The sequence below is a fragment of the Pan troglodytes genome, chromosome 5, assembly GCF_028858775.2.
Source record: "Pan troglodytes isolate AG18354 chromosome 5, NHGRI_mPanTro3-v2.0_pri, whole genome shotgun sequence".
NCBI classification, from domain to species: Eukaryota; Metazoa; Chordata; class Mammalia; order Primates; family Hominidae; genus Pan; species Pan troglodytes.
This window is the reverse complement of record NC_072403.2, coordinates 141,137,007-141,162,525: the sequence shown is the minus strand read 5'-3', so window position 1 is coordinate 141,162,525 and position 25,519 is coordinate 141,137,007. Positions and strand designations below refer to the sequence as shown.

The window sequence follows — 25,519 nt, the reverse complement described above, 5'->3', positions numbered from 1 at the left end:
ATAATCTCCCATGTGCACATAAAACAATGTGTAGGAAAGAGCACTAAAACATCTAGAGCATTCTCAATTTTCTAGAGAATATGGCTGAATTGAATGTTTCCTTAAATTTACCTATTGTCTTGGAATACATTTCTCTATATTAATTTTAACAACGTGCATTCAATATGATCTCTTGAGTGAGCCCAAAGGTCAACTCAAATTTGAGTTTCATTCTTTCAAAAACTTAAATTTCAGCATTCCTGACCCACACAAACCAGTAGTATTTACAGTGATATTAGTAGATAGAACTTATTGAGGGCCTATCTCTGTCCAGCCTTGTGCCAATAATATATTTTATTATACAACTGATGAAAATCTATAACAACTTCAATAATATTATATATTCAAACACATCCTAAGTATTCAAAGGCAGAGATTCACATGTCTCTTTCATATTTTATTTAACCTATAAGCTATGTGATGCCAGAAATTAATGAATATAAACATTCGAAATAGTTACATTGTTATTTGCTTCTCTCCAGATAACTTTTACTGCCTAGTTACAATCTATAGCTAGAATATATACATCAACAAGATGAGAAGGCCAAGCACAGTGATCACCATAAATAGTTGATGAAGTTGATATATATGTATAATTTAAATATTATATGCTTCTCTGTATTCATACATCATAATAATTATACCAATCTATCTCTATCTTCTTACATATTTGATTTATTTAGCAATATTATCTAAGAAATTTGGAGCCAAAATGCTTGTGATCTGTAAGATTTATGACCAGGGATTAAATAGATAAATCACCAAGGTAAAACTATCACTAAGCTTTAGACTTCCCATGAAGGTTGCGTCAACCTTTAGCTCCCCTTTTTTTTTTTTCTCTGAAAAACCTGTGGAAATTAAAATCTCGTCTTCAGGATTGTATGCAAATATTCAATTCATATCTCAGAGTTTCTAGCTCACATTATAACAGTAATGGTTTTTATAAAATATTTTTAAAAAGGATAGTTTCCCTAGGTCATTAAGTGTCTTGTTTAGTGATTTTTTTTTTAAACATTTCAGGTTGTTAGATGAAAATGGATTTTTCTCATCACAGTTGTGCAACTAAACCATGATAATTTTCTAGTTGTTTTAAATGTAAAATTGTTTTAAATGTAAAAGACATTATAACCCTCTCACAAAACTTCTAGGATTTATAAACTAAGTGAATTATCACTGCCCTCTCTTTCTACTTGTTAAAATACCACTTTGAAAGCTGGAATTTAAAATAAATTGCTATTCTAGTCCGAATTCTACTACTAGAAGTAAAATTATTATTTAGTAATTTGCTAATTTTAATATTTTATAATATTAATATTTGATAATTTGGTAATTATTAATATTTACTAATAATTATTAATTGCTTACTCTAAGTGAAAACATTTTGAAAATGAAAGAATCATTAAATACTTGGTGTTACTGGTATTGTTATCACTGTGTTATATGCATTTTTAAAAATCAGGATCAACATAATTATACCAAATTAGAATACACATCTTTTAGGAAATAATATTACTGGACACTGGAAACCCAATCCCTTTGGCACTGATGGATTGTGTTTTAATGCTTGCAAACTTTCTTTCTTTTTCAGGAGCAAAAATTAGAACCCATTATCCAAGTAAATGCACAACAAATAAAGAGACAACAATGGGTCATGAATGCCTATAATTATCCAAGCAAAATTATCTCCCTAATGTTTCCTCTGCATTTATAGTAATGTTGGTCAGACTTGAGGGTAAATCCATAGGGTTTACATATTCAATCAATTATATAATTCTAATATGTATTCAGCTGGAATTCACATGGTGCAATGGGCAGCCAGCTTTGCTGGATTGATAGTGGTGCTAATGCTCACGACATCTTGGCTGAGAAGGAGATGCAATACAAGTGGCCAGATGCAATACTTCTGCTTTCCTCAAATGCAAGTTAGTCGTGAACAATGAGTTTCATGTAAATGAAGATGGTTAAGAGAATGCCATTCAGCCATGGCAAACAAGTAGGTCTTCCATTGGGTGATCTAACCCTTCGCATATATACCAAAGTGCAGGTTTTGTGTCATGTTATGACTATCATAGGCTTGAGTAGCCTTTAATTATGAAGGAATATATTTCGTTTGTTCTCCTATAGTAATTATTTTCCAACAGGTTTCTCTGTTGCCTTCTTCCTCTTCTCTAACATCCTTGGTTGTTAAAGAATCTTCAGTTTTGAGCCCATTCAGGCTCATGCCTTAGGCCCTGGAAATGTTCTGATCACTAATATACATTAACCAGTGGTCACCAAAATTTTTGGCACCAGGTACTCGTTTTGTTGGAGACAATTTTTCCACAGACGCAGGGGAGGAGTTTGGGATAAAACTGTTCCACGTCAGATCATCAGGCATTAGTTAGACTCTCATAAGGCGCATACAAGCTAGATCCCTCGCAGGTGCAGTTCGCAATAGGGTTTGAGCTTCTATGAGAATCTAATGCCTGCCTGATATGTTAGGAGGCTGAGCTCAGGTGGTAATGCCCACCACTCACTTCCTGCTAGGCGGCCCGGTTCCTAACAGGCTATAGATGGTTGAGGACCCCTGCGTTAAACCAATGTCTTATTTTCTCAAAACCTTGCTAGATAAATTGACTTATCCAATGAATTAATTACTGCTTTTAGTGTTATCACTTAAAATGCAGTGTGTATTTTTTTTTTAAAGAAGTCTTCATTGTAGACCGTAGAGATTTGGAAAGCACATGGATTTTAAAACTAAAATTCCAACTCTGATACTTTAATGCTTTATGACTCTGAGCAGGTTAGTAACAATCAGCTCTTAGATTGGGTTCATCATATCCAGTCACAGTTTAGGTGGTTTACACATTTTAATTATGTCTTTCCCACATCAACCCTATGAGAGTCCTATTATTATAACTAATGATGACAAAATTGAGGCACAGAGAGTTTCAGTGACTTGCCTAAAGTGGCACAGCTGGAAAGTATGGAACCCAGCATTTAAACCAAAGAGTCTGGCTCCAGAATTGGCATCATAATGCCATTTTTCTACTAATGGCCTTCATTTCTTAATCTATACAATGAGGATAATAATGTCTACCTTGCTGAGTTATAGTTGAAGGTGAAATAATACCAAATACAGTGTTTGGCCTAGAATATAGTAGTCTGCTTTTATTAAATAGTAGTGCTTTCTCTTCTTTTCCAAACAATGAGTAAGGTAAAAAATTCTGAGTAAAGAAGGTCATTGGGAGGATAAGCATTTCATGTGGATTAACAGTAGGAAGCACAGTTTCAAGGAGAACATTTAAACTTAATGTTAGAATTATCTCAAAGTCTTTAGCTTATAGTATTCATTGAATCTAACAAAAGACCATTTTAATTAGGCGCATTCTGGGTAAGAGTTTGAAGTATGACCTACTTGATCACATCTACACATTAAAAGACTATAGCTGACAGATTTCCCTTAAAGATCATTGAAAATTTTTGCTCTGTCAGTGTTGTCACAGTGCCTAGAGATAGCTGGAAAGTGTACAATACGATATGAACCTTATTAAGCACTAAGCTCACCTTTAAGAGAGTTCTTCAGAAAAGAATTTCCTTTTATTTAAAAGTATAGTTATTTATAATCACTTTTGAGTAAAAATTGTTGATTTTTATTCAACACAGCCTGTAGTCCAGCTGAGGCAGGAGAATGGCTTGAACCCGGGAGGCAGAGCTTGCTGTGAGCCAAGATTGCACCACTGCACTCTAGCCTGGGCAACAGAGCAAGACTCTGTCTCAAAAAAAAAAAAAAAAAAAAAAAAAAAAGTATCCCAATTTAAAAACAAAACAACATTTTTGGTTGGGGTGTGCTTAGCTGTTTACTGAGAGAGGCTGCCCTGAGGGAATGTGAATTCAAGTAGCCGGATATAGCATTCCTCTAAAAGGTAAGGAAATGAGGAAGTCAAGTGTTCTTTCTTGTTGTTTGTTTTTTTAAATCTGCTCTAAGAGGTGGTTGTTCTAGGTGAACAACGAATTTTTCTAAAAAGAAGGGATAGAATGGGTACTTAAAAGTCAGTTAAATCAGTCCCTTCATTTTACTTTTTGAGAGGTTTATGACTTGCCCAAGATTCACAAAAAAAATAGTGTATGGGTAGAACCCAAATTAGCTGTATTTATATCCTTTTATTAAGGTATGAAGATGGGTATGTGTCTGTGTGTAGGTGTGTACATGCATGCACATGTATGTGTTTGTATAAAATATTTATGTTCTTTGGAATTGGTGTAGAAATTCTATTTGAGTTCTACTCTTAGAAATTAAATCACCAAAACTAGAGCTAAAAAAATTACAAATTCTTAGAAATCCTCATAGTTTTAAATATCTTAGGTTTGAAAAAATTCATATAATTTTCCTGAAAAAATTCATGTCTGTGTTTATTATTTATTTACATGGGATAAAAGGAAGTGTATATTTGCTATGAAAAGTGTACTTGCAGAAATGGATGCTGAACTTATTCATGGGGTAAGTTTGTTACTTACTTATTGGATGGGATATTGAGTGGACAGGCACAGGGTTGACAGTCTTCAGAGGTTCCTTTAGTAGGCTCGCCATAGAAACCCGGAAGACATTTATCACAATATGGGCCACCTGTGTGATCCTTACAGTTCTGAGAAAGAAATGAGCATCAGAGTTTATTATTTTGGTGTCAGGGATCAACATGTTGCCAAAAATAGGTCTACGAAGTCATTAGTCTGCTCCCTGCCAGCAAGAATAATTTTTCCATGTTAAATGGTCAATTTTACAGCAGAGAAATAGCATTGAAAGTTAATTTAATATCTAGCTTATAAACAACACAGTAGTTTCAGCATATGCATACTTACAAAAAGATGATTGAAATTCATTTTAATGTTTTTCATTATGCAAATCTTACTTCATTTTTTCTTTATTTTCCTTAAGAAAATACATGATATTGCGTGTGTGTGTGTGTGTGTGTGTGTGTGTGTGTGTGTGTGTAGTCATAGAGCACTAATAACATATGTTTAATGGAAATTGTAGCTGATTCTAGGTAAAAATCAATTGTTCAGCTTGAAATTGCTGATTTAATGGGAACTGTGGCTAATCATAGAAATCCTCCGGGGCTATGCCCTCTTAGCTCAGACATGAATTTTGGCCTCAGTGGACTCTGATGGTTTGGACAATGCACTACTGTATTACATCTGTGAGAAGCTTGCTTGACTCATAATTAAACATTGAGAAAATTGAAAAATTTTAAACATCACGTGCCAATTTCATCAACTAAATGTGGATATGTATTTCTGTAGTAACTGGTGATATTTGAAAACAGGCTTTTCTCTAAGTTATTTAAAATTCTTTCTCAAATTTATTTTTAACAAAACTTTTTAAAAGATAGCATTAAGATCAGCTTCACTATGAATAGTTGCCTTAATAATGCAGTATATTGGGATTTAATGTGCAAAACATGGATCCATTTGAAGAAAGATTTTTCCCCGATTTGATTTTTGTTTTACTTCCTTTCAATTTTTAAGTTTAGCTAAACTAAGCTATTACTAAAGAATTGTTTTTTTGTAAAATTATTTGCATGTTATCTCACTGATACAACTAAAATTATGTCTTCAAATACTTAAGGGTTTTAAAAAATTGAATCAAAAATTAATTTTGCCTTAAACATGTTGAAAATGGTATTTCTAACATTCAACTGAAAATCTCGCATAATTGAGAGGGTTTTTTATTTCCAATTATTGATTTAAAAGACAAGTAACATGTAGTTCTTACATTTTCTAATGTCACGTTTCATCAAATAAAAATCATCTTAAAACTCAAGTATTTTTGTAGTGGAAACCAGAAAACTGCATCAGACAATCTATATAATGGAAATCAAAAATAAAGATGGAAGCTTCACTCTGATGGATTGGTTATTTTTACAGGTGTCCTGTTACGAAAGTGCTTTACAAAATTTTGCTCACATTACATATCACAAGAACTATGAGAAGAAGCAAGCATGAAATCTTCCCATGTGACATTGAATACTTCCTGGCTTACTTCAAATGTACTTTGAGTTAAAATGTCTTTTAAATATAGACCTACACTATTGCAGAAGTTTAGATTTTGTTCTGGTGCCAAAAATATTTTTCAGATAATTTATAATCAAATTTTAAAGCAAGTTAAGCTTTATAAATTTATAAATTTATTTTTCATGCTAAAAACCATGCTACTTAATGCTGGGTAAAAACCATGAAAAATAAACAAGAAGCTAAAATGCAGGGTCAACTGCACAGTAAGAATGCCCTTGATGAGCAACATTCAAATATTCTCCTCTTTGTGTATTGTATCAGAACCCATATACTCAAAATGGAATATCAGCACTTAGTTATCAATACAATTTTGGAGAAAGGGCACTTGAAAGTCAGTATATCCTACATGATCACCTATTTACTAGCTATGATGGAAAATTCAGGAAACACCAGATTCTGTCTTTATCATCAAGATGTCCACTGTTTCCTCAAGATCGCTCTGTTATTTGAAGGAGACCTCCTATCTCCCTGCTCATGAAACAAAATCAGTAAACTAGGCATCATTAGTAGGGTCTGTTCTCTCCCTTCCTCCTCTCAAAATTATGCTGAATGACACTGTTTTATTAGTTAAAAAAGGCTTCTAGTTTTAGAAATATCACATCACCAAATGGACTAATTTGCTTTCATCCTAATGAATTCAGCATGAAAATCGATTTGATTTTATCCTAATGAATTCAACATGAACTATGACTATATGGAACATTATGAGTTTGGTATTATGACATACTTATTTTTGTCTTCTTAGGGTAAGTAAAACAATTCCATGTCAGTTTTGGGCTGAGTATTATTTCCTACTGCATGTTAGTAAAGTGTTTAAAGGTAACCCAATATTTTTCCCAAAGTACATTTTAAAAGACTTATGGCATAATTAAAATGAAAATCACTTAGTCTTTCTATTCATAAAAATGTCATTTCAAAAATCTACTGATCCACAAATTAAGGCTCTCATGCTTCATAATGCAATGTAATTAAACAAAATCTTATACAGAGAAAAGGGAAAGAGCATCAATAAACCTAAATGCCAAATTACACTGAAACAAAAGCCCTGAATTTTCATTTTGGATTTTTCCCCAGAAGCTTTTAAGTAGAAGAGAAATGGGGGAAAATGAGCAAGAGAAAGATAGAACATTAAGAATTACAGGTAACAGAGTCCGCCTTAAATTCTTCAGGGAAATGAGAGTATAATATCCTCCTAAATTGGCACCATTTTAAATTGTGTTTCTGCAAGACTAATGAAAGGAGAAGTGTTGTTTCAAGCTTCATGCCATGTCAGACAATATAAAACTAATGTGCCCTTGAGTTAATCAGAATGGTCTATTCAGTGTAATTCTCCAATCCTAAGGTTTCTTAGCAGGATGGAAAGTGCTTTGCACTTTGTAAAGCCTATTTTCTGGTTAAAGCTTAGACTTAATTGCAAAGGAGAAGCAGCTCTGGTGAATATGTATTACATATTGTTTTTATTTTTAATCTACAAATGACACTGTGTATTTAGTTAAATTCTGAACATTTTAAATAAAAATATGTAGTATGTTTTCATTTTCAACATGAAGAAAACTTAATTATGTTTACTATAAAGGTTATATTTTATACTTTTCATATTATGGGGATATAAATTATTTTCTATTTTAAAAGTACACTGTACTTTTCATAGATTTATGGAAGAAAGTGAAACCATATCTATTCATGGTAGTTACACTTCCAATCATAAGTTATGCCTTATAAAAATATATCTGATTCTAATTTAATTCTTGATTTAATATGAATAAACACTTCCTCATATTCATTAGGGAGATCACATATGAAAGAGCATTCTCAGTTCCAATTCAGTTCAATACAAAGATCTTTGTCAAAGCACTTCTTGACTCAAGTGCTTAAGGTCCCCAGGGTAGTAGCTGAATTGCAGCATCTGTTGAGGTGATTTCAGCCTTGTCAATCAGCATCCCCAAAGAAGAGAGCACTTACCAGGCATTCTCCAGTGACGTCATCACAGGACTCCGCATGACCAAAGCACTGACATGGCTCACAGATGCCACCAAAAATAGTGCCGTTAACTCGCCTGTGCCTAGGCCAACAAGACTGAGAGAAAGATAAGGCTTTAGTCAATCTTGGAGATTAAAACAAAAAGGTGTTTTTGTTTGTTTGTGTTTGTTTTCTGATAAAAGAAAATAACAGGTAGGAAACTCATCAAATGTGCTTGTCAAAGCATTGCCATTATTGAAACATTGCAACAGAGCTATTCCTCCTGACACTGGGGCTTTGCACTGACCTTAGTGTTATTGGCAGATAGGAGATTAGAGGAAGCATTAGCTTGGTGTTTCTTCTGAAATGGTAAAATAAAGCAGAGATATAAAGAATTGAAATGCGACAGTCTCAAAGAAAAAAGCACAGACAGGAAAATAGAAGAAAAAGTACTGTAAAAAAAGGCAGCTGATATAAAAGGACTCATCATATAGTCTTAGCCTAAGAGAGTACCTGATGTCATCCCAAGCAATTTTGATTCTCTGGAATGTGTTCACTTGCCCATATACTAATTGCCCTTAACGTCATCATTTCCAGAAAATCTTTGACATGATTTGGAAGAAAGGCAGCACCCACACTTATATTTGACCACATACACAGCTAATTTCTACACATATATAATTCATGTATTTCATGCTAAATTTCCTCCATCCTATTATGCTTTCTCAAATTTACACAAAAAGTTTATGATTTATTTCTCACATTCTTGATAGCTTATTTTATGGCATTCTTCTATAACTTTGCTTGTATTTTTCATTCCTCATTTAAAATGTGAAACACTTTATTATATAAAAACTGAATTCTGATTAAAACAGGGTATTTGAGTCTTAGATTCCCAGTGTCAGTGCCTGCTCTAAGTTCCCCATCATCCTTAATTAAGTTTTCCATCTGTGGGGATTACTACAAAGTGGATGAGATGCAAAATAAGCATGAGGCAAATACTGCTGCCCTCTAAGAGCTTATGATCCCCCTCCAGTGAAATTGCATCTTGTGGGTTATTTACTATATTTCTGGATGGTCGAGTACAACATCATATATCATGAAAAGCTCTTCTTTTCCAGTTGAAAAAGGAAACAGAAGAGAAACCACTGAGGTAATAAAGGATATAGAATTGGGTTATGCGTCCGTGGAAATGTTCCTTCTGCCTCAAGATATGAGGACTCTCAAATTTGAACATCAATAACAAACACATAAAAAAATTTATGTACTGATACTTCATATCTGAAAATAAAATAAAATGAACTTTCCCCTTAATTTGAACAGTACCAAAAAAAGTGTCAAATTTCTTTTCAAAATTATTATTATACTTTAAGTTCTGGGATACATGTGCAGAACGTGCAGGTTTGTTACATAGGTATACACGTGCCATGGTGGTTTCCTGAACCCATCAACCCATCATCTACATTAGATATTTCTCCTAATGCTATCCTTCCCCTAGCCCCCCACCCCCGACAGGCCCCAGTGTATAATGTTCCCCTCCCTGTGTCCATGTGTTCTCATTTTTCAACCCCCACAACCAACCCAAAATTGTCAAATTTCTATCCTGTTCCGTTTCCATTTCTCCCAATTAAATCCCTTCCCATTTCTCCCCATTAAATTTTTTCCCTCCCTAGATTCATTATAGAAGTGATTTCCTTCTGTAATATATATTTTTAAAAGCTGGTGAAGCTACATATTCATAAGGGGGTAGAAATTAAGGATGTTGAGAAAAGGGAGAGAACTAATCTACTGTTTTCAGACAGATATTCACAAAGTTTTCCTTAATAAGTTTTTTTGTTTTGTTTTAATACTCTGCAAATGCAGTACTCATACCACGTCTTCTTTCTTCAAACTTCCCAACTCCTTACACCTCTCTTTTAGCCAGTGATTTTAACTTATTACTCACAGAAAAAAATTAAAGCTGCCTTTGCACTAACAAGTCCAGAGATCTAAGCATATATCTCCAAACCTTGTTGCCATATTCCCATTCCAAACAAGTGATGTGGGGAATGTGCGGTCCTTCCTCCTAAAGGAATATTACTCCACTTGTCATCTGATTCCAGCATCTGTTGTCTTCTCAATATTCACTCTCTCTGATGGATTAGTAATAACTTTCCCTTCTACTGGGTCATTACTATCAGCACAAAAAAATATGATCTAGGGTCTCCATCAAAAATAAACAAAACACAAATGACAAAACTGTCCTCTTAGCCTCATATAACTTTTCTAGTCATCTATGTTTTTCTTTTCAGTAACACTACTCTTAACAAGTATTATATTCCTCACCTCTTTTTCACACTTCATTCCATTCTAATCTGTTTTGTGTCACCACCTCTCGATTAAAACTGCTCTTGTCCTTGTCACCAAATTCCATGCAGCCAAATTCGATGGACAATTCTGCAATTGCATTTTATCCAACCTTGGGCCTAGCTGACTTGGGCCTAGCTGACTCCTTTTCCTCCCACAATTTCTTTTCTCAACTTCCATGACATCACACTTCCCAAATTTCTAGCATATTTCTTTGCTGTCTCCTCTGCTTTGACCCTGCTTCTTAACGTCAGGAGCTCCTCAGGGCTTGGGCTGGGCTATTTTTCTCTCTTTTTTAAATCAATTGCACTTTCTCCTGGGTAATTTTATTCAGTTCCATAGTTTATGATGCCTTCCAAAAACATATCTCTAGACCAGACAGACATGCTGAATTTAAGACCTGAATATTATAAATACACATTGACATTTATACTTCACAGCCTTTTCAAATCGAAAATTTCTAAACTGGACTATGGATTCCATGCCCCCCTCTCCCCCCACACACCAACTATTCCTCAGCTCAGTAAATGACACCACAACCAACTGATCAATCGTTCAAACTGGTCATCTATGACTCATTCTTAAACTCTTTATTTCTTTAATCTCTCCCCTGACATACAGTCTTGAATCAGTAAGTCCTATTTGTTCTACTATCAAAATATATATAGAATATGCTAACTCTTTTTATATTCCCTGCCATGATCCTAACAGCAACTACTGTCATTGCTGTGTTCCACTGCAACTACATATTAACCCTTCTCCTTCCTATTATTCATGCCCTCCTAAGACACATTCTTCCTACTGTAGCCATAATGCCTTCTTCAAAAAAATGTAACTCAGGCTGGGTGCATTGGCTGAGGCTGGGTGCGTTGGCTCATGCCTGTAACCCCAGAACTTTGGGAGGCTGAGGTGGGAGGACTGCTTGAGCTCAGGAGTTCGAGATCAGCCTATGCAACATATTGAGATCTTGTCTCTACTAAAACAAACAAACAAAAATAGCTGGGCATGGTGGTATACACCTGTAGTCCCAGCTACTCAGAAGGCTGAGGCAGGAGGATCACTTGAGCTCAGGAGTTTGAGGCTGCAGCAAGCTATGACAGCATCACTGCACTCCAGCCTAGGTGACAGAGCAAGACCCTGTCTCAAACAACAAAAAACACCCCAAAACCCAAAAATGTAAATCATATCATTACACTACTCCACTACTCTGCTGAAAGGCTTGTAATGATGTTCCATGCCATGAGAATAAAATGCTCATTTCTTATCATATGTGCAAATCTCCTCATGGCCTTGCTTTTCCAATCACATCTTGTCCCACTTTTCCCCTTGCTTACAAAGCTCCAGCCACGCTCCTTCTTTCCAGTCCTTACAGACTCCACGATCTATGCTGCTTCCTTAGCAGCTGGTTTTACATTGTTGTCCCTCTCATTCTTCAACACTCGATTTAGCTGTCACCACCTCAGGAAGCCTTTCCTGACAAACTTTTACAAAGTAGACTTTCTAACCTTCATACAACCACTTGCAGTAACTTTATCATAGAACCCTGTTTATTTCACCCTGTTTATTTCCTTCATAGAATTTGTCACATTTATTTATATTTGCTTTCTGGCATATCATTAATGCCACCACTCAGTGCAACGTCCTTGGGGACAGGGACAATATCTGTATTGTTAATGGCACTATTTTCCATGTGTAGGGTCTTGTTTGTCTCAAAATACACGCTCATCAAATACTAGTCAGCTAAATGAAAGTATGAACAAACAAACAATTCTATGAGGTGGTTAATATTATTTCCATTTCATGGAAGAAGAAACTGAGATTACATAAAACTCTTTTTAATAGTATATCCCCTGTCTCATCTGTCAAGTGAAATCTATGATGACAGATCTATGAAAGTAAGAAAATTTTTGAAAGATTTAACTGCAGAACACTTCATAAGAAGTCAAGTAGAAATGAGAAAAAAGATCCTGAATCAACACTGTGGCCCCAAATGAAGTAAAAGAGAATGTCTACAATGGAGTCATTTGATCCTTTTTTGGCTAGAGGTTCTCAGCAAGCTGGAATTAAGACATTAATGGTCTTTGGCGTTTACTCAGCTTTTAAGGGATCCCAGGATATTAGTGATAACAAGGCTAGAATGACTGGCCTTACAAACTACACTTAATTGAAAAGCAAATGAAATAATGAAAGGATAGGACTGAATAATAGTGAATTTAGGGACAGAAAGTTTTGATAAGGAAAAAATGAATTTTAGAGAGTAGAAGAAATGAAGAAGTCAGACAGAAAATCCAAAGTTCCAAAATTCATTGTCTCTTGATTCAATTAAGTTCTTTTATGGATTACAAAGTAATTTTATTTATCAAACAATTATTGTGTGACAGATACAGGAAGCTTTTATTATCTCTCCTTTTTTTTCACACTCAAATGCTTCTATCTATCTGTTACCATTATTTAGCATCCAATTTAAGATTTCTCCACTCCAGGACACTTTACATCTCTCTCCACTGCAGTAGCTCATCCCTCTGAATGATTATTGCATGTAGGTTCTGTAGCACATACGTCTCCCTTAATTATATAGTGCTGAGATCCCATTTTTCATAGATATTTATTGTCTCCCTAAACAGATTGTTAGCTCCATAAGGACAGGGATTATGTTGTATGTACTTATTAATAATTTATACAGGTAAATTTACAGAATTTATCAAACATATCTAGAATGTATTGAAAATATTTTTGAAGGAGAGAAGGAAGAGACTAAAAGCATAGCCAATTAAGCAATTGTAATATTCAAGTAATTTTATATTCAGTGGGCACTTAGAATTTGTATAAAAGATAATGCAAAGGATGAGAACAAAGTATGTGGAAACAAGCCTTAAAACAAGAGTAGAATTAAGTTATTTATTATGCCAATTGAGAGAGGATCTTAAAAGTTCAAATAGTTTGGAATCAAGAGCAAAAGGCTCTTGTTTCATCAAATACATTGTGTATTTTATATGTAAAATCAAATTTGGGTTGACATAGCTAATTGATATCCATAATTATTTTTCTCTCATCTACATGAATTTTGGAAAAGCAAGTACTTCTATAAGTTATATCTAGTTTTATTTCTAGAAAGGTGAATCTGAGCTCAGTTAAAGGAAACAAAGCTGTCATGAATATGACTATAATGCGTATCTCTAGAGGTATGCATTATTTTAAAAGTACGAGAGAACTGACAAAGCAATGCCTAGAGTATTTCTATAAATGGCATAATGAGGTAGTGTTCTGAAGTGGAACATCTCAGTACACTCAAATGATTCCTTAAAGGCACCATTTTAAAGAAACTAAGCTCCTATTTATCTGCTAGCCATGCGCTCTGTCAAGGAAATAGTGTTCACATTTTTTTGACCAGGTTTCAAGTAAAACCAGTTTTCACACAGCCTAAAAGAAAATACACAGAAGCAAATAAAAATTGTTACCTTAGGATGACACACTGCGGTATTAAGTAAGAACCATTAATCTTATTATAAATCTAGGATATTGAGACAACAATAAATATCTCAAACATTAGGTGCTAAACAAATCAAAGACCTGTAGGCAGTTTTCTATATCAAGGTATTTTTTCCATATATTATATTCTTGACATTCTGAAGATTGTATGCTTCAGATGATTGTGATTTGGTTGTATTCTTAGAAATGAAGTAGAGGAAAAGTGTGATACAGAATTAAAAAATGAGAGAAAAGTAAAAAAAAAATAGAGTGCTAAATTTTGGATAACATTATGATGAAAATGAAGAGAAAATATTTTGAAGTGCTATTCTGCTACCATCCAGCATACAACAGATCAAATATGTAGCAAAGACAGAAACATCAGATTTTCAGTTATAAGCAAAATATCTCAGAGAGAAAGAGTTACAAAATGAAATTATGTGGTTAATACTCTAATTGAAAGCCACAGCTTTTGGTAGATATTCAAGTTTTGTTTTTAAGTGATACACATTATTTGTGTAATTATTGATAGAAAAAAACAGCTCTTATTAGAATAGGTTATTGAAAGCAATGTTGAGGGAACTTTGAAAGCACTAAGGATACATTCTTGCAAGCTTACTTCACAAGAGGAGCCAGTATACCCTGGTGGGCACTGACACACTTCTACAGCTGCTGCAATGCTTCCATCAGTAGGATAGGAGACAGCGGATTCAAGGTTAACAGAGCTCAACCTATGGCAGAGGAAAAAAGAGATGGTGAATAAGTAAAGTTCTTAGGTATTATACAGCTGTAGGAATCGTACAGCAACAATGACATAAATATAAGCCAATTATGCATGCTGAGAAAGGAAGCTGATGAATACCATAACCAAAAGCTCTGGTCCTTTGTCATATTAGGTCAAGTTGGCTCAGTCTAAAGTGCTCACAATCACCACCACCTCCAAATGCTGAAAAGATATGAGAATGTTCTTCCTCGTCTCTTGGCTCTTGGCTATGTGTTTTGATTTTCATTTTTTGGAGATAGACATTTTTAAAATCATATAGTTAAAGGGTCTTTTAAAAAAGAAAACATTCCAATGACTGCTTGATTTCTTTTAGTGCTTAAACAAGGAAAGCAGAAGTAGGCAGTATTGATATTCCATCTTAGCTTTTAAATTGAAATAAAAGATGGAAACAATTTTGTTTTCTTTTTCTTAGAGATAAACCTGCTTGTTTGTAGTTGGTATAAGCTAAACTTTCTCAAAGTGCTCAGTTGACTGACTTAGAATGGTCTCTGGAATTTGTTTTTGGCCTAAATTAAATCCATTGTTCTCTGTACCCATGGCCTTCATTTTATTGGTACTTTTGTACAATCTGGTGATTTTAGCAGAGTGATTTGGCATAACTCATTATTTTAGAGAAAAGCTGGTTTGGCCAAATGGAAAATTGGAAAAAAATGCTGTCACACACATATTTCTTTTCTTACTATGCATTCACATTTTAAATAAATGTTATTGGTATCTTACTTGCTTTTCCTATTTTTGTGTAAAAGGACATTGTAAACGCTTAATTATTAAGAATACAGTTTTGTGAGTCAAATAGACCAAGATTTATATCCTGTCTCTGATATTTACCAGCCTTGTGGCCTAGAAGAAAATAACTTATTCTTTCTAGGCCTCAATTTTTTCTTCTATACAATGGAGATAATATAATAGTCCATACACCATGAGCTTGATTTAAAAGGAAATGAATATAAACTTCTTGGTATAATATGTAACACATAGTAGGTTATTATGAAATACTAGACATTTTATTAACCTATTTTCGTTGACTGTTGAAACCAAATAAAAATTACTACAAGAACATTACAAGAAATATACTTTTCACTATTTGTATCTCCAAATCATTTTATTGCATGAAAATAAATTTTAAATAAACTCTAAGAGCACATAATTAAATGACTACTATTGACTCATAATAATCACAGTTTTAAAAATTACCGATAGACATTTTATAGCATATGATATGGCATCTTGTAACCATAAGAAAGAAGCAACTGATTCTTGCTATGGCCTGCATTTTCAGTTCCTTTCTCAGGAGTGATGGTAGATTTTTGTTGATCAGTGATTCACAATTACCAAATAACTTGTTAGATTTGGGAATCAATGCTGGGAATTTGGGAATCAAGCCAGAGAGCAAAGCTAAAAGGCTCATTACAAGGTGTAAACGTATCTTCAAAAGTGATGATCTTTATCCAAATTGTAAGCTTTTCAGCAATAGATTTCTAAAATTTTCATTGCTTTTACCCCCACTTTGCTAATCCTAGACACTTGACAGTACTTTTGAATATGTATGAGCTCATATATGATCAAGAAGCAGAAAAGGAAATTAACCCTGAAATCACCAAATATAGGCAGTTGGATGGAATCATCCTGGCTGCTGAGTGCTAGATGGCACCCTCTAAACACAAGCCAATTATATTTACCTGTAAATAAACTCATCCTACACTATTAATTGAGTGCTATATTCTCTAGGGGCACATCTTGGACAACCTGGTAGAAGGTTCTAGATTAGGCAAATATCACTGTCCTATAGTGTTTAGGTTACATGTGTCATTTGAAAATCATTAAATGCTTTTTTCCCCCTTCACCGAGGAACCCTGTCAATGAAAAACGCAGTGTCACAGGCATTTACTTTTCTTGTCATTAGTTTAGATGAAATTCACATCATATAAAATTAAGCATTTCAAGTTGTACATAGAGAGGAACTTTGACATTTGGGGTAGGATGAAAATTTTCAAACCTATTTCAAATTTGAAAAATAAATTGTACAATTCTGTGATTTAGTACATTTACAATGTTGTGCAACTACAACATATATCTAATTCTAAGACATTTTATCAGCCCAAAAGAAAACCCAGAATCCATTAGGCAGTCATTCTCTATTCCCCTCTTCCTCTAACCCCTGTAAGCTAACAATCTGCTTTTGTTGCTATAAAGTTACCTATTCTAGATAACTTCATTGCAGCATGTATCAGTATTTCATTCCTTTTAATGACTAATGTTCACTGCATGTACATGCCACATTTTGTTTATTCATTCATCAGTTGATGAATATTTGGATTGTTTCTACCTTTGAGCTATCATAAATAATATTGCTATTCATATTCATGAACACATAATACCTATTTTCAATTCTTTTGGATATATATCTAGAAACAGAATTTCTGGGCCTGATAAGTCTTAACACAACGGGGTTTTGAAGAGTTACTAAAGACAGTACTTATGTTGGCATGAGCTTATGGGCTACTCCCTGAGAACAGAAACCTATCTTGCCATCTACATATGCAGGATGATCATCTCCATACATGTTCAGTAGACTTTTGTTGAATGGGTGAATTGATGAATGGATGGATGGATGGATGGATGGATGGACGGATGGGTAGATAGACAGATAAATGTATACAAAAGTAATTGACTAAATACTTAAATAATAAATGAATAGATGAATGGAAAACAGTTCTATTACAAACAATGACTAACAAACTCCAGGGCAAAGGATACAATAAAGACTACTAGCCACATTTCAGATGAATAAAATCAGATAAGTAAAAGACAAATTACTTGTTTGATTTGACATAGAAGATAAATGGAAACTGTTATCATTAGAACTTGAGGCCAGAGACCAGAACTCGCCTGAATGTATTGTGAAATCTAACTGCCTGGAATTAATGGACTGTCACTTGATAAACCTGTAATTCTGATCATTTTAATTTCAGAATTAGATGGTTTCATGGTTGATACACTAGTTGATTATCATACAATAGATCACCACAATTTACTAAACAGCAGATTGATTAACTGTATCTAGATACAGTCCAAGAATTTCTGATATAAAATTGACATGCAAAACTTAAATAAAGAGTTCTGGAAATTTCAAAATAGAAGAATGAGCAGTTGCCTACTTTAAGAAACAGTTTTTAAAAAGATACAAAAACAAAAATATTTTCAGTGAACTGACAAATTTCATTTGTCTTTCGAACAACAGATGTTCCTCTCCTTAATCTGTGTAACCATTTTGAGCTATGAGAAACTTCAACACTCAAACATCTTTCCCAGTAATATTCCACATTAGTATTCACTGAGCAATCCCAATGTTCATTAGGTTCTGCTATTTGTTAAATGGGATTTTAATGTGTTTAACAGTTTCAAGTGTTACTCATGAAGAAGGCTGCAGTTTATTTTTTTTTCCCCTTCAGTATGGTCATTTTCTTGATATCAAGCTGCATTCATTTAAATACATAATGTTGGCAATAATATAGTACTAAATTTTGGAGATGCACGAGCTATCAAAGAATTGTCAACTAAGTCAAATGCTTTAGCTGACTATTCCTTCTTATTTTTATGCCTTGAAAATACAGAAAAGATGATGGATGAAGAGAGAGGACATAATTATACAAGCCACTATGAATAATATTGGAACTATTTCAGAAACTTTGTCTTGGTGCTGCCTTAAAGATTGTTCTCAATATTTTTGTTTTACTACATTTCCCACCAGAGTAAGATATGCTATATTACACTAAAACAACCAGCACAAAACATGACACTTTAAAACAACAAAAATACCCTTGATGTTACAATTGTCTTTTTTCTACCCACTATATATATATATATATATATATATATATATTTGCTATATAATTTGTTTTACATATATATAGCAAGATATTTTCTTTAAACATTTTCAATCCCACATCGAGTAAGAGCAGTAACTGACAGAAACTGATACTTTTGCAGCCATTTATTAAAAGTGTATTAAATGCTAACACAAGAATTCATTGCTTCCTTCTTAGTTCTACCAGTATGCACTGTGCACACTTCTTCTGCACTATTTATATGCACTGTGCACACTTCTTCTGCACTATTGATATTATCATAAATGTACAGTATGTATATGTATATCTGTCTTCTCTACTGTACAATGCCTTCTTTGAACTGAATGATCATTTGTCCACCTTTGTATCCTTATAGCCTAGCCTAGAATGACTGCTTTTTAATAGTTACTACTTACTGTCTATTTTCTGTGCACCATGATACAGGCTGGAAAGACATTTCATTTAAGTATCAATAAACAATGTAACAACCCATGTCTATTCACATTTACAAATGAAGAATCTGAGGCTCAGAGGAGTAAAGAGCCTTGTCCAACATAATACCATTAGCAAAGGGTACAGCACAGATTCAAACCCAAGCATGACTCCAAAACCAAAGATCTCCTTGTTACCCTGCATTGCCTCCCAACATATGTTAGATACTATTTCAGGTGCTTAACATACATTATGTTTTCACTTAATTGCCAATTGAAATTTAGACATTGTTTCTGCCATTGTATACAAGAGGAACTGAGATTTACAGAGATAATCATGGAAGGTGCTCAGTAAATATTTGCAGACTGAACGAATACAACACTTACGGAATAGCATTGGGAGGTAGTCAAAGATAATGGGAAGGAAACGTAGGGTAAAATGTTGGCTGAACCTCTTACCAATAGCCGGATGCCAAGTGAGCTGCAAAAATCTTTTTAAGTCCTAGTGTTATCAGTAAAATGTCTTCAAAATGTAGTTACCCAAATCATTAACTTCAGAAGGCAGAGGTATACTGTGTACCTATCAATACTATTTCTATGATTATCAAAGACTCCTTTGTTTACAAAGGAATTTTTCTAGATTATTTATTATATAAATTCTGTATAATCTTTTTTGATCCCAAACCCCAAAATTTACCCTAAAAGTTGTGTAAAAATATCTTGCCTTGAAAAGATTCTGTATTTATTTTCAAGCAATACTCATGAGTTATATCATGATGAAGTCACGATGGACTCGGTTATGCTGTGGTAACAACTCCAAAATCTCAATGCCTTAACAGAAAACAAAGGCTTACTCACGTAAAATCCTCTACAGGCGTGGGTGACTGTTAGGGCAGCTGACCTCTGTGTGCTAAATCAGTATTCCAGGCTTTTTTTTTTTTTTTGAGACAGAGTCTCCCTCTGTCACCCAGGCTGGAGGGCAATGATGCGATCTTGGCTCACTGCAACCTCCACATCCCGGGTTCAAGCGATTCTACTGCCTCAGCCTCCTGAGTAGCTGGGATTACTGACACATGCCACCATGTCTGGCTAATTTTGGTATTTTTAGTAGAGATGGGGTTTCACCATGTTGGTGAGGCTGGTCTCGAACTCCTGACCTCGTGATCCACCTGCCTCAGCCTCCCAAATTGCTGGGATTACAGGCATGAGCCACCGTGCCCGGCCCCAGGCTGTTTTTTAATCTTCTGGTTGCTGAGTAAGCTGCAGAGAGTCTCACATTGGAAATTCAATGTTTACCTCAGGAAAAAAAAATACATCATTTCTACCACATTTCATTGGCTAAACCAAGTCATGTGACACATCTACCCTCCAGGATTAGAGAAATGCAATATCCCCTATAGATGAGATTGGAAATTTGGTGAACTCTACTAATGTCTACTGTAAAGTTAGAGGAAAATACACTTTGTGCAGAGTTCTATATCTAATATAGGTGCTTCATAAAAGCCTTTCTTGATTTAAAGACCAAGGATGTTACTAAATCCAAGTCTTAGAGAATTTAAAGGTGAAAGATGCACAGTTCAGTTAGGTTGATTTCTCTTATATTCTTAAAAGAAGAATGAAAAGTTTTCTACTTGTGCCTTCATCTTCCTAGTGAAGACAGCAAGAAGAAAATAAATTAATTTTATCTAATGGGTCTCAGCATTCTGGATAAAAATGATAGTAAGAACTGTCATATGTATGGAAATGCCAGTATGTGCCTTTCTTTAGAGGTCTCTAAGTCTTAATGGTATTTGGAGAAAATGTGATCCTTTGGGATGAAGTAGATAAGATAGAAATGCTTCATATTTGTGTGCTGGGTTACCACTAGCCAAGTGCTTTTGCAGCTCTCTAATTCAATTCTTGCGGTGACCTTTTGAAGCTGGCAGAGCAATTGTCCTCCTCCTTATTTTACAGATGAAGTGATTGAAGTCCAAAGAGGTCAAAGCCATACTTATGTTTACAACTATTAAATAGCTGAGTTGAAAACAAAAGTCAAAATCCTTGACCCGCAGTCCAGTTCTCCTTCTGTTATACAATTCCATCTAATCATATAACTAACTGGAGGAACCTAAGCCCATTTGCTGAAAGAACTGCCACGGAAGTAAATCCACTGTAAATAAGTCTAAATATGAATTTTTGTTGAGCTTCAATTTACTTGTGCTTGCACACAAACAGTATACCAAGTCGAAAGCCTACTGTGCAAGACAAGTTGAAATCAATTCAAGTGATGTTTTACAAATATGACTCAATCTACTAGTAGATCAAAGATAAAATATAACAAGCTTACTGACTGACTCCAGATTCATGCTGACTTTCAGCTCACCTGAGTGGGTAGGAGTTTCAAATTTGACATTGGCTTTTACTTATTGAACCACAGTGCTTTAGGTAATGTAGGTGACAGAAAGTAGCCACCTACTTGGATTAGCTCTTGTGTCATTTCACAGAGCCGCGCTGTGAATGCATTCCTCCTGTATGGCGAAACCTCAGAAGACTGCAAATGAAACCAGTGATTTTAAGACGGGTAGACACTGAAACTGTCCAACATAAATCAGGGGGAAATGTCTTTGTATTAACTAGCCTGAAAAGCAATGCTGACAAAAATATATAAGCCCCCCAGCCACTTTTTTTGTCAATTTGGTTGTCATTCATTTTGAAAGCTAGAGGACTCATCTCTTTGTACTGTTTAAACATCATGACAATCTCTATTTGCTAAATGTGAAAAACATAATTAATTCCTAAGTGCTGCTTCTCATCTCCATGGCATTTTAACCCAGCTTCTAGAAGAATTGCCTATGCAAAAGAGGTACATTGTTTGGCAATGGTTCTGTTTACGATTCTGCAGTTCTCTCCTTTGGGAAATGGTAATGATGATTAGACTAAGTTGAAATATTACCAGTGAAAGGCAAACTAGGCACCACAGGGAAATGATGAGGGACAGGGAGGTGAGAGGTGGTGGTGTCAGCAATAAAAACTCCAATATTGGAGACATTGCTTTCATTAAAGGTATACCGGGTTGTCAGGCTGGGGTCACATTTGAATGTCTAACTTAACCTGATTTAGAAGGAAGTTCCTATGACATCTTGTGTTATTTATTATTAGAGTAGAAAACGAGAAGCGTAAAGAGCTCATTCAGACACAGTTGAAGTTAAAATTCTGTCAGATAAAAATGTCATTGTTCTAAAAATAAAAAAACAAAGCCATCTACAGCAGTTAATCAGACACGAGCATATTTGGTTCAAGTCAGGTAGTTCACTCTTTTAAAAAAAAGGGGGCGGGGAGAACAAGAAAAAAACTGAAAGTGTTCTAGGTGATGAGTACTTTCCTAATGATCACATATCATGTTAACAAAGACCCTGAAAAGTAGGCATTAGTATATCCACTTTACACTGAAAAGAAACGTTCCTCAAGGCTTAATCACTTGCCAAAGGTCACACATACAATAAGCAATAAAGCTTATTGAATTTCTATTCAGTTTGGCTCCAAAGTTCATATTCTTTCCTTTATACCATATGGCTGTTATAGTCTTAAAGTGTTTTATAGTGAGATGGGTGGTTACTTAAATGAAAAGACTTACTTTTCTTATTACAATCTATATACTATTAAGCCAGAAACTAGTTAACAACTACTGGAAGGAAATATTTTAAAAACCACTTTCCAAATAGGGGTGCCCTGGAATTTATATCTTTTTAGCTTCCCACGCTATGAGTCATCATAAAGGAGACTTTATTTTCCAATATAACATTTCTCAATATAGGAATCGTTATTGATCACACGTTCTGACAATTGTGAAAGAATCATCAATAATAATAAAAACCGAGACAAATTTATTCTGCATATTTAAAACTGTAAAGGTTTAGGAGAAAAATCTTTCAGAAAACTAGGGCTCCGTTCTTATCTGCTCTTTGAAGACAGCAAATCCTAGGTGCCTTAAAAAATTCACTCCTGGGGCGGCTCCTGCACCTTGGCCCCAAAGTAAATGTGTGAACGTTGGAGCTGCAGTTCTTGATTTTACCTGAAGATGGCATCCATCCCAAAGCTGTATGTGATTTGTAGGAGGACTCTCTTCAAATTCGCAAGCACTGTCATAAATTCCTTTCTACTGACTGGAAAATGTGTGCCATGTATGGTAAATGATTCTTCTTTAAGTAACAATACATTAGTATGTTCTTCAGATGGGTGCAGGTACACCTCATCTTGGGCTGTGCTGATGCTCAAGTCATTACCCTAAAGGGGGAAAAAAAAGAAATAAAAAAGGGTAAAACTGAAAAGAGGGTACAAAAGTGTCAAACATATCTATATTTGGATCCTCCACCCTCAATAGACTTTTAACTTTAAAAATTTATGTTTATTTTTTATTTATTTATTTTTTTTTTTGGAGACAGAGTCTCGCTTTATCCCCCAGACTGGAGTGCAACGGCGCGATCTCGGCTCACTGCCACCTCTGCCTCCCAGGTTCAAGCGATTCACATGCCTCAGCCTCCATAATAGCTGAGATTACAGGCACCTGCCACCAAGCCCGGCTAATTTTTTGTATTTGTAGAAGAGGCGGGGGTTTTGCCATGTTGGCCAGTCTGGTCTCAAACTCCTGACATCAGGTGATCCACCTGCCTCAGCCTCCCAAAGTGCTGGGATTACAGGCATGAGCCACCACACCCGGCCTTAGTAGACTTTTATTTTCAGGTTGGCTTTCCCTGTCATTCAGGGAATATATTTGTGGTATACATGAAGGGAAGGCAATGCAATTTCAATATTAGCCTTAGCCAAATGCATTATGAAGCATATGCTTCTTGGTTTGGCATGACCTTAGTTCCCTGTTAACTAAAATAATAGCTACCTGACAACTCATAAACATATATGTGATTACAAACGCCTTGAATTGACAAAAGTGCACGAAAGTTACATATTTCAAATGTAGATGGATGTGGGTTGTGTAGAACAATAGGGAAAGAAACTTAAAACTGAATTAAGCTATTATTTTAAAGGAACTTACTACATGGGGAAAAACAAACAATAAAAAAGACTGCAGTCTAATTCTCAAAATAGGACAATGGCATCTAAGGAGTATATTGAATGACCTATGACACTTAGGTAATCCTTCTTGTCTTAGTTCATTCACATGAATGCTAAATAATTTCACTCAACACTTTACATTTAGAGAACTCTTTTCACCTTAAAGGAATTCCAAAGTATACATCTAGTTGCCATATATATATATATATATATATAGAGAGAGAGAGAGAGAGAGAGAGAAAGAGAGAGAGCAGACCACTTCATCCAATACTGGAAAATGTCCATTTTGAGAAAAGAATTTTTCATTTTGTCATAGATTCACATGCATGAAAGTTTCAAGACAGAAAACAACAGAGCCTGGTGCTAAATTAACATCTACCCATTTGGAATAATGAACATGCATGTATGTGTGTGCCTCTGAATACGTATCAGTGTCAAGGGGAGGAGATACATTATTGGAAAGAATGGGTATGATAAGAAAGGGTGGCAGAGAGCCTCTAAGGAAACTTCAGGCTTCGAGCATTTTGAAGTTGCCTATGGCCCTTCAAATCTTGAAAGCAGTTTCTCCTGTACCTTTCTTACCTAAAACAGGATTCTGAAGTCAAGATTTAACTATAGCTAAATAAACAAGTTTCCTGTTTCATTTTATTTTATCTAATATAAACAAGGGAGTAGACAATAAAATCTATCTGGAAGCAAGAGAAAACAGGAAAAACACAACCATGTAAATTAGCATGTACCTAAACACATTCATAATATTTATATTTTGGAAATATGGTCCTTATGTTTGAAATTTAATTTCAAGTCTGGTCTAAAGTTCTCCTTTATCATTCAAACCCAACAAATATACTCAATCTTCTAGATATGTCTCAGAGTAAAACAAAAGAGTGGCACAAAAAACTCCTAAGGTATATATTTTTTTAGTAGTCCTGTAAGTCAGTGTCAAACCAGGCAGGTAAAAAATACAGTACTGGTAACCTTAAGTAACATCAGGAAGTAACACAGGTGAACATGCTCTCAGTACTCTACCTCTAAGATAATCATAAGCTGGAGAACATGTTCTGTATCTTCTTCCTCTTCTTCAAGGTCATATGATATGGTAAATGTCAACTGTCCTCCTACTGCTGGGAGCTACAAGACAGAAGATGCATAATCATTACGGGATAGGAGATGGGCTATTAAATCATATTTTACTTATTGTTGTATACGAATTTTATTGTTCTATAGGGCAGTATTTGCAAGAAGCAGAAATCACTGGAGTACGGAGTGGGAATGATAGGCATTTATTTAGGAGTAACCTTTTATGAACCTTACCCATCAACTGCAAGCCTGACATAAACATAAATATATGTATTATTTTCCCCAGTATTGCAGGCTTGCTGAAATAGGTTAAGTTCCATGAAGCCAAACAGCAGATCCTCCTGTCATCTTCTTAGTCTACAGTTTGAGCTTTACAAATCCCAAACAGAGAACGATCTTTGTCAAAATTGGGAGAGTTCTAACCATCTGACCAGAAAGTCACTCACTTTCTGTGAGTCTGGATT

General features: G+C 34.8%; 1 protein-coding gene across 5 annotated transcripts in view; it reads right to left on the bottom strand.

Annotated features, from left to right (window-relative positions):
• The window catches only part of LAMA2 (laminin subunit alpha 2), a 634,923-nt gene that overhangs the window by 246,879 nt on the left and 362,525 nt on the right, over positions 1-25,519 (bottom strand). For 4 of the 5 annotated variants that reach the window (XM_016956287.4, XM_054686299.2, XM_054686300.2 and 1 more), the window contains exons 13-17: positions 25,005-25,106; positions 22,978-23,189; positions 14,483-14,594; positions 8,053-8,166; positions 4,537-4,664 (exon numbers count right to left, since the gene is read on the bottom strand). In XM_016956287.4, coding sequence (XP_016811776.1) covers positions 4,537-4,664; positions 8,053-8,166; positions 14,483-14,594; positions 22,978-23,189; positions 25,005-25,106 — 668 coding nt within the window. Of the gene's footprint in view, positions 1-4,536; positions 4,665-8,052; positions 8,167-8,356; positions 8,582-14,482; positions 14,595-22,977; positions 23,190-25,004; positions 25,107-25,519 lie in introns of those variants that run through there. The other variant, XM_054686301.2, reaches the window with a different exon arrangement.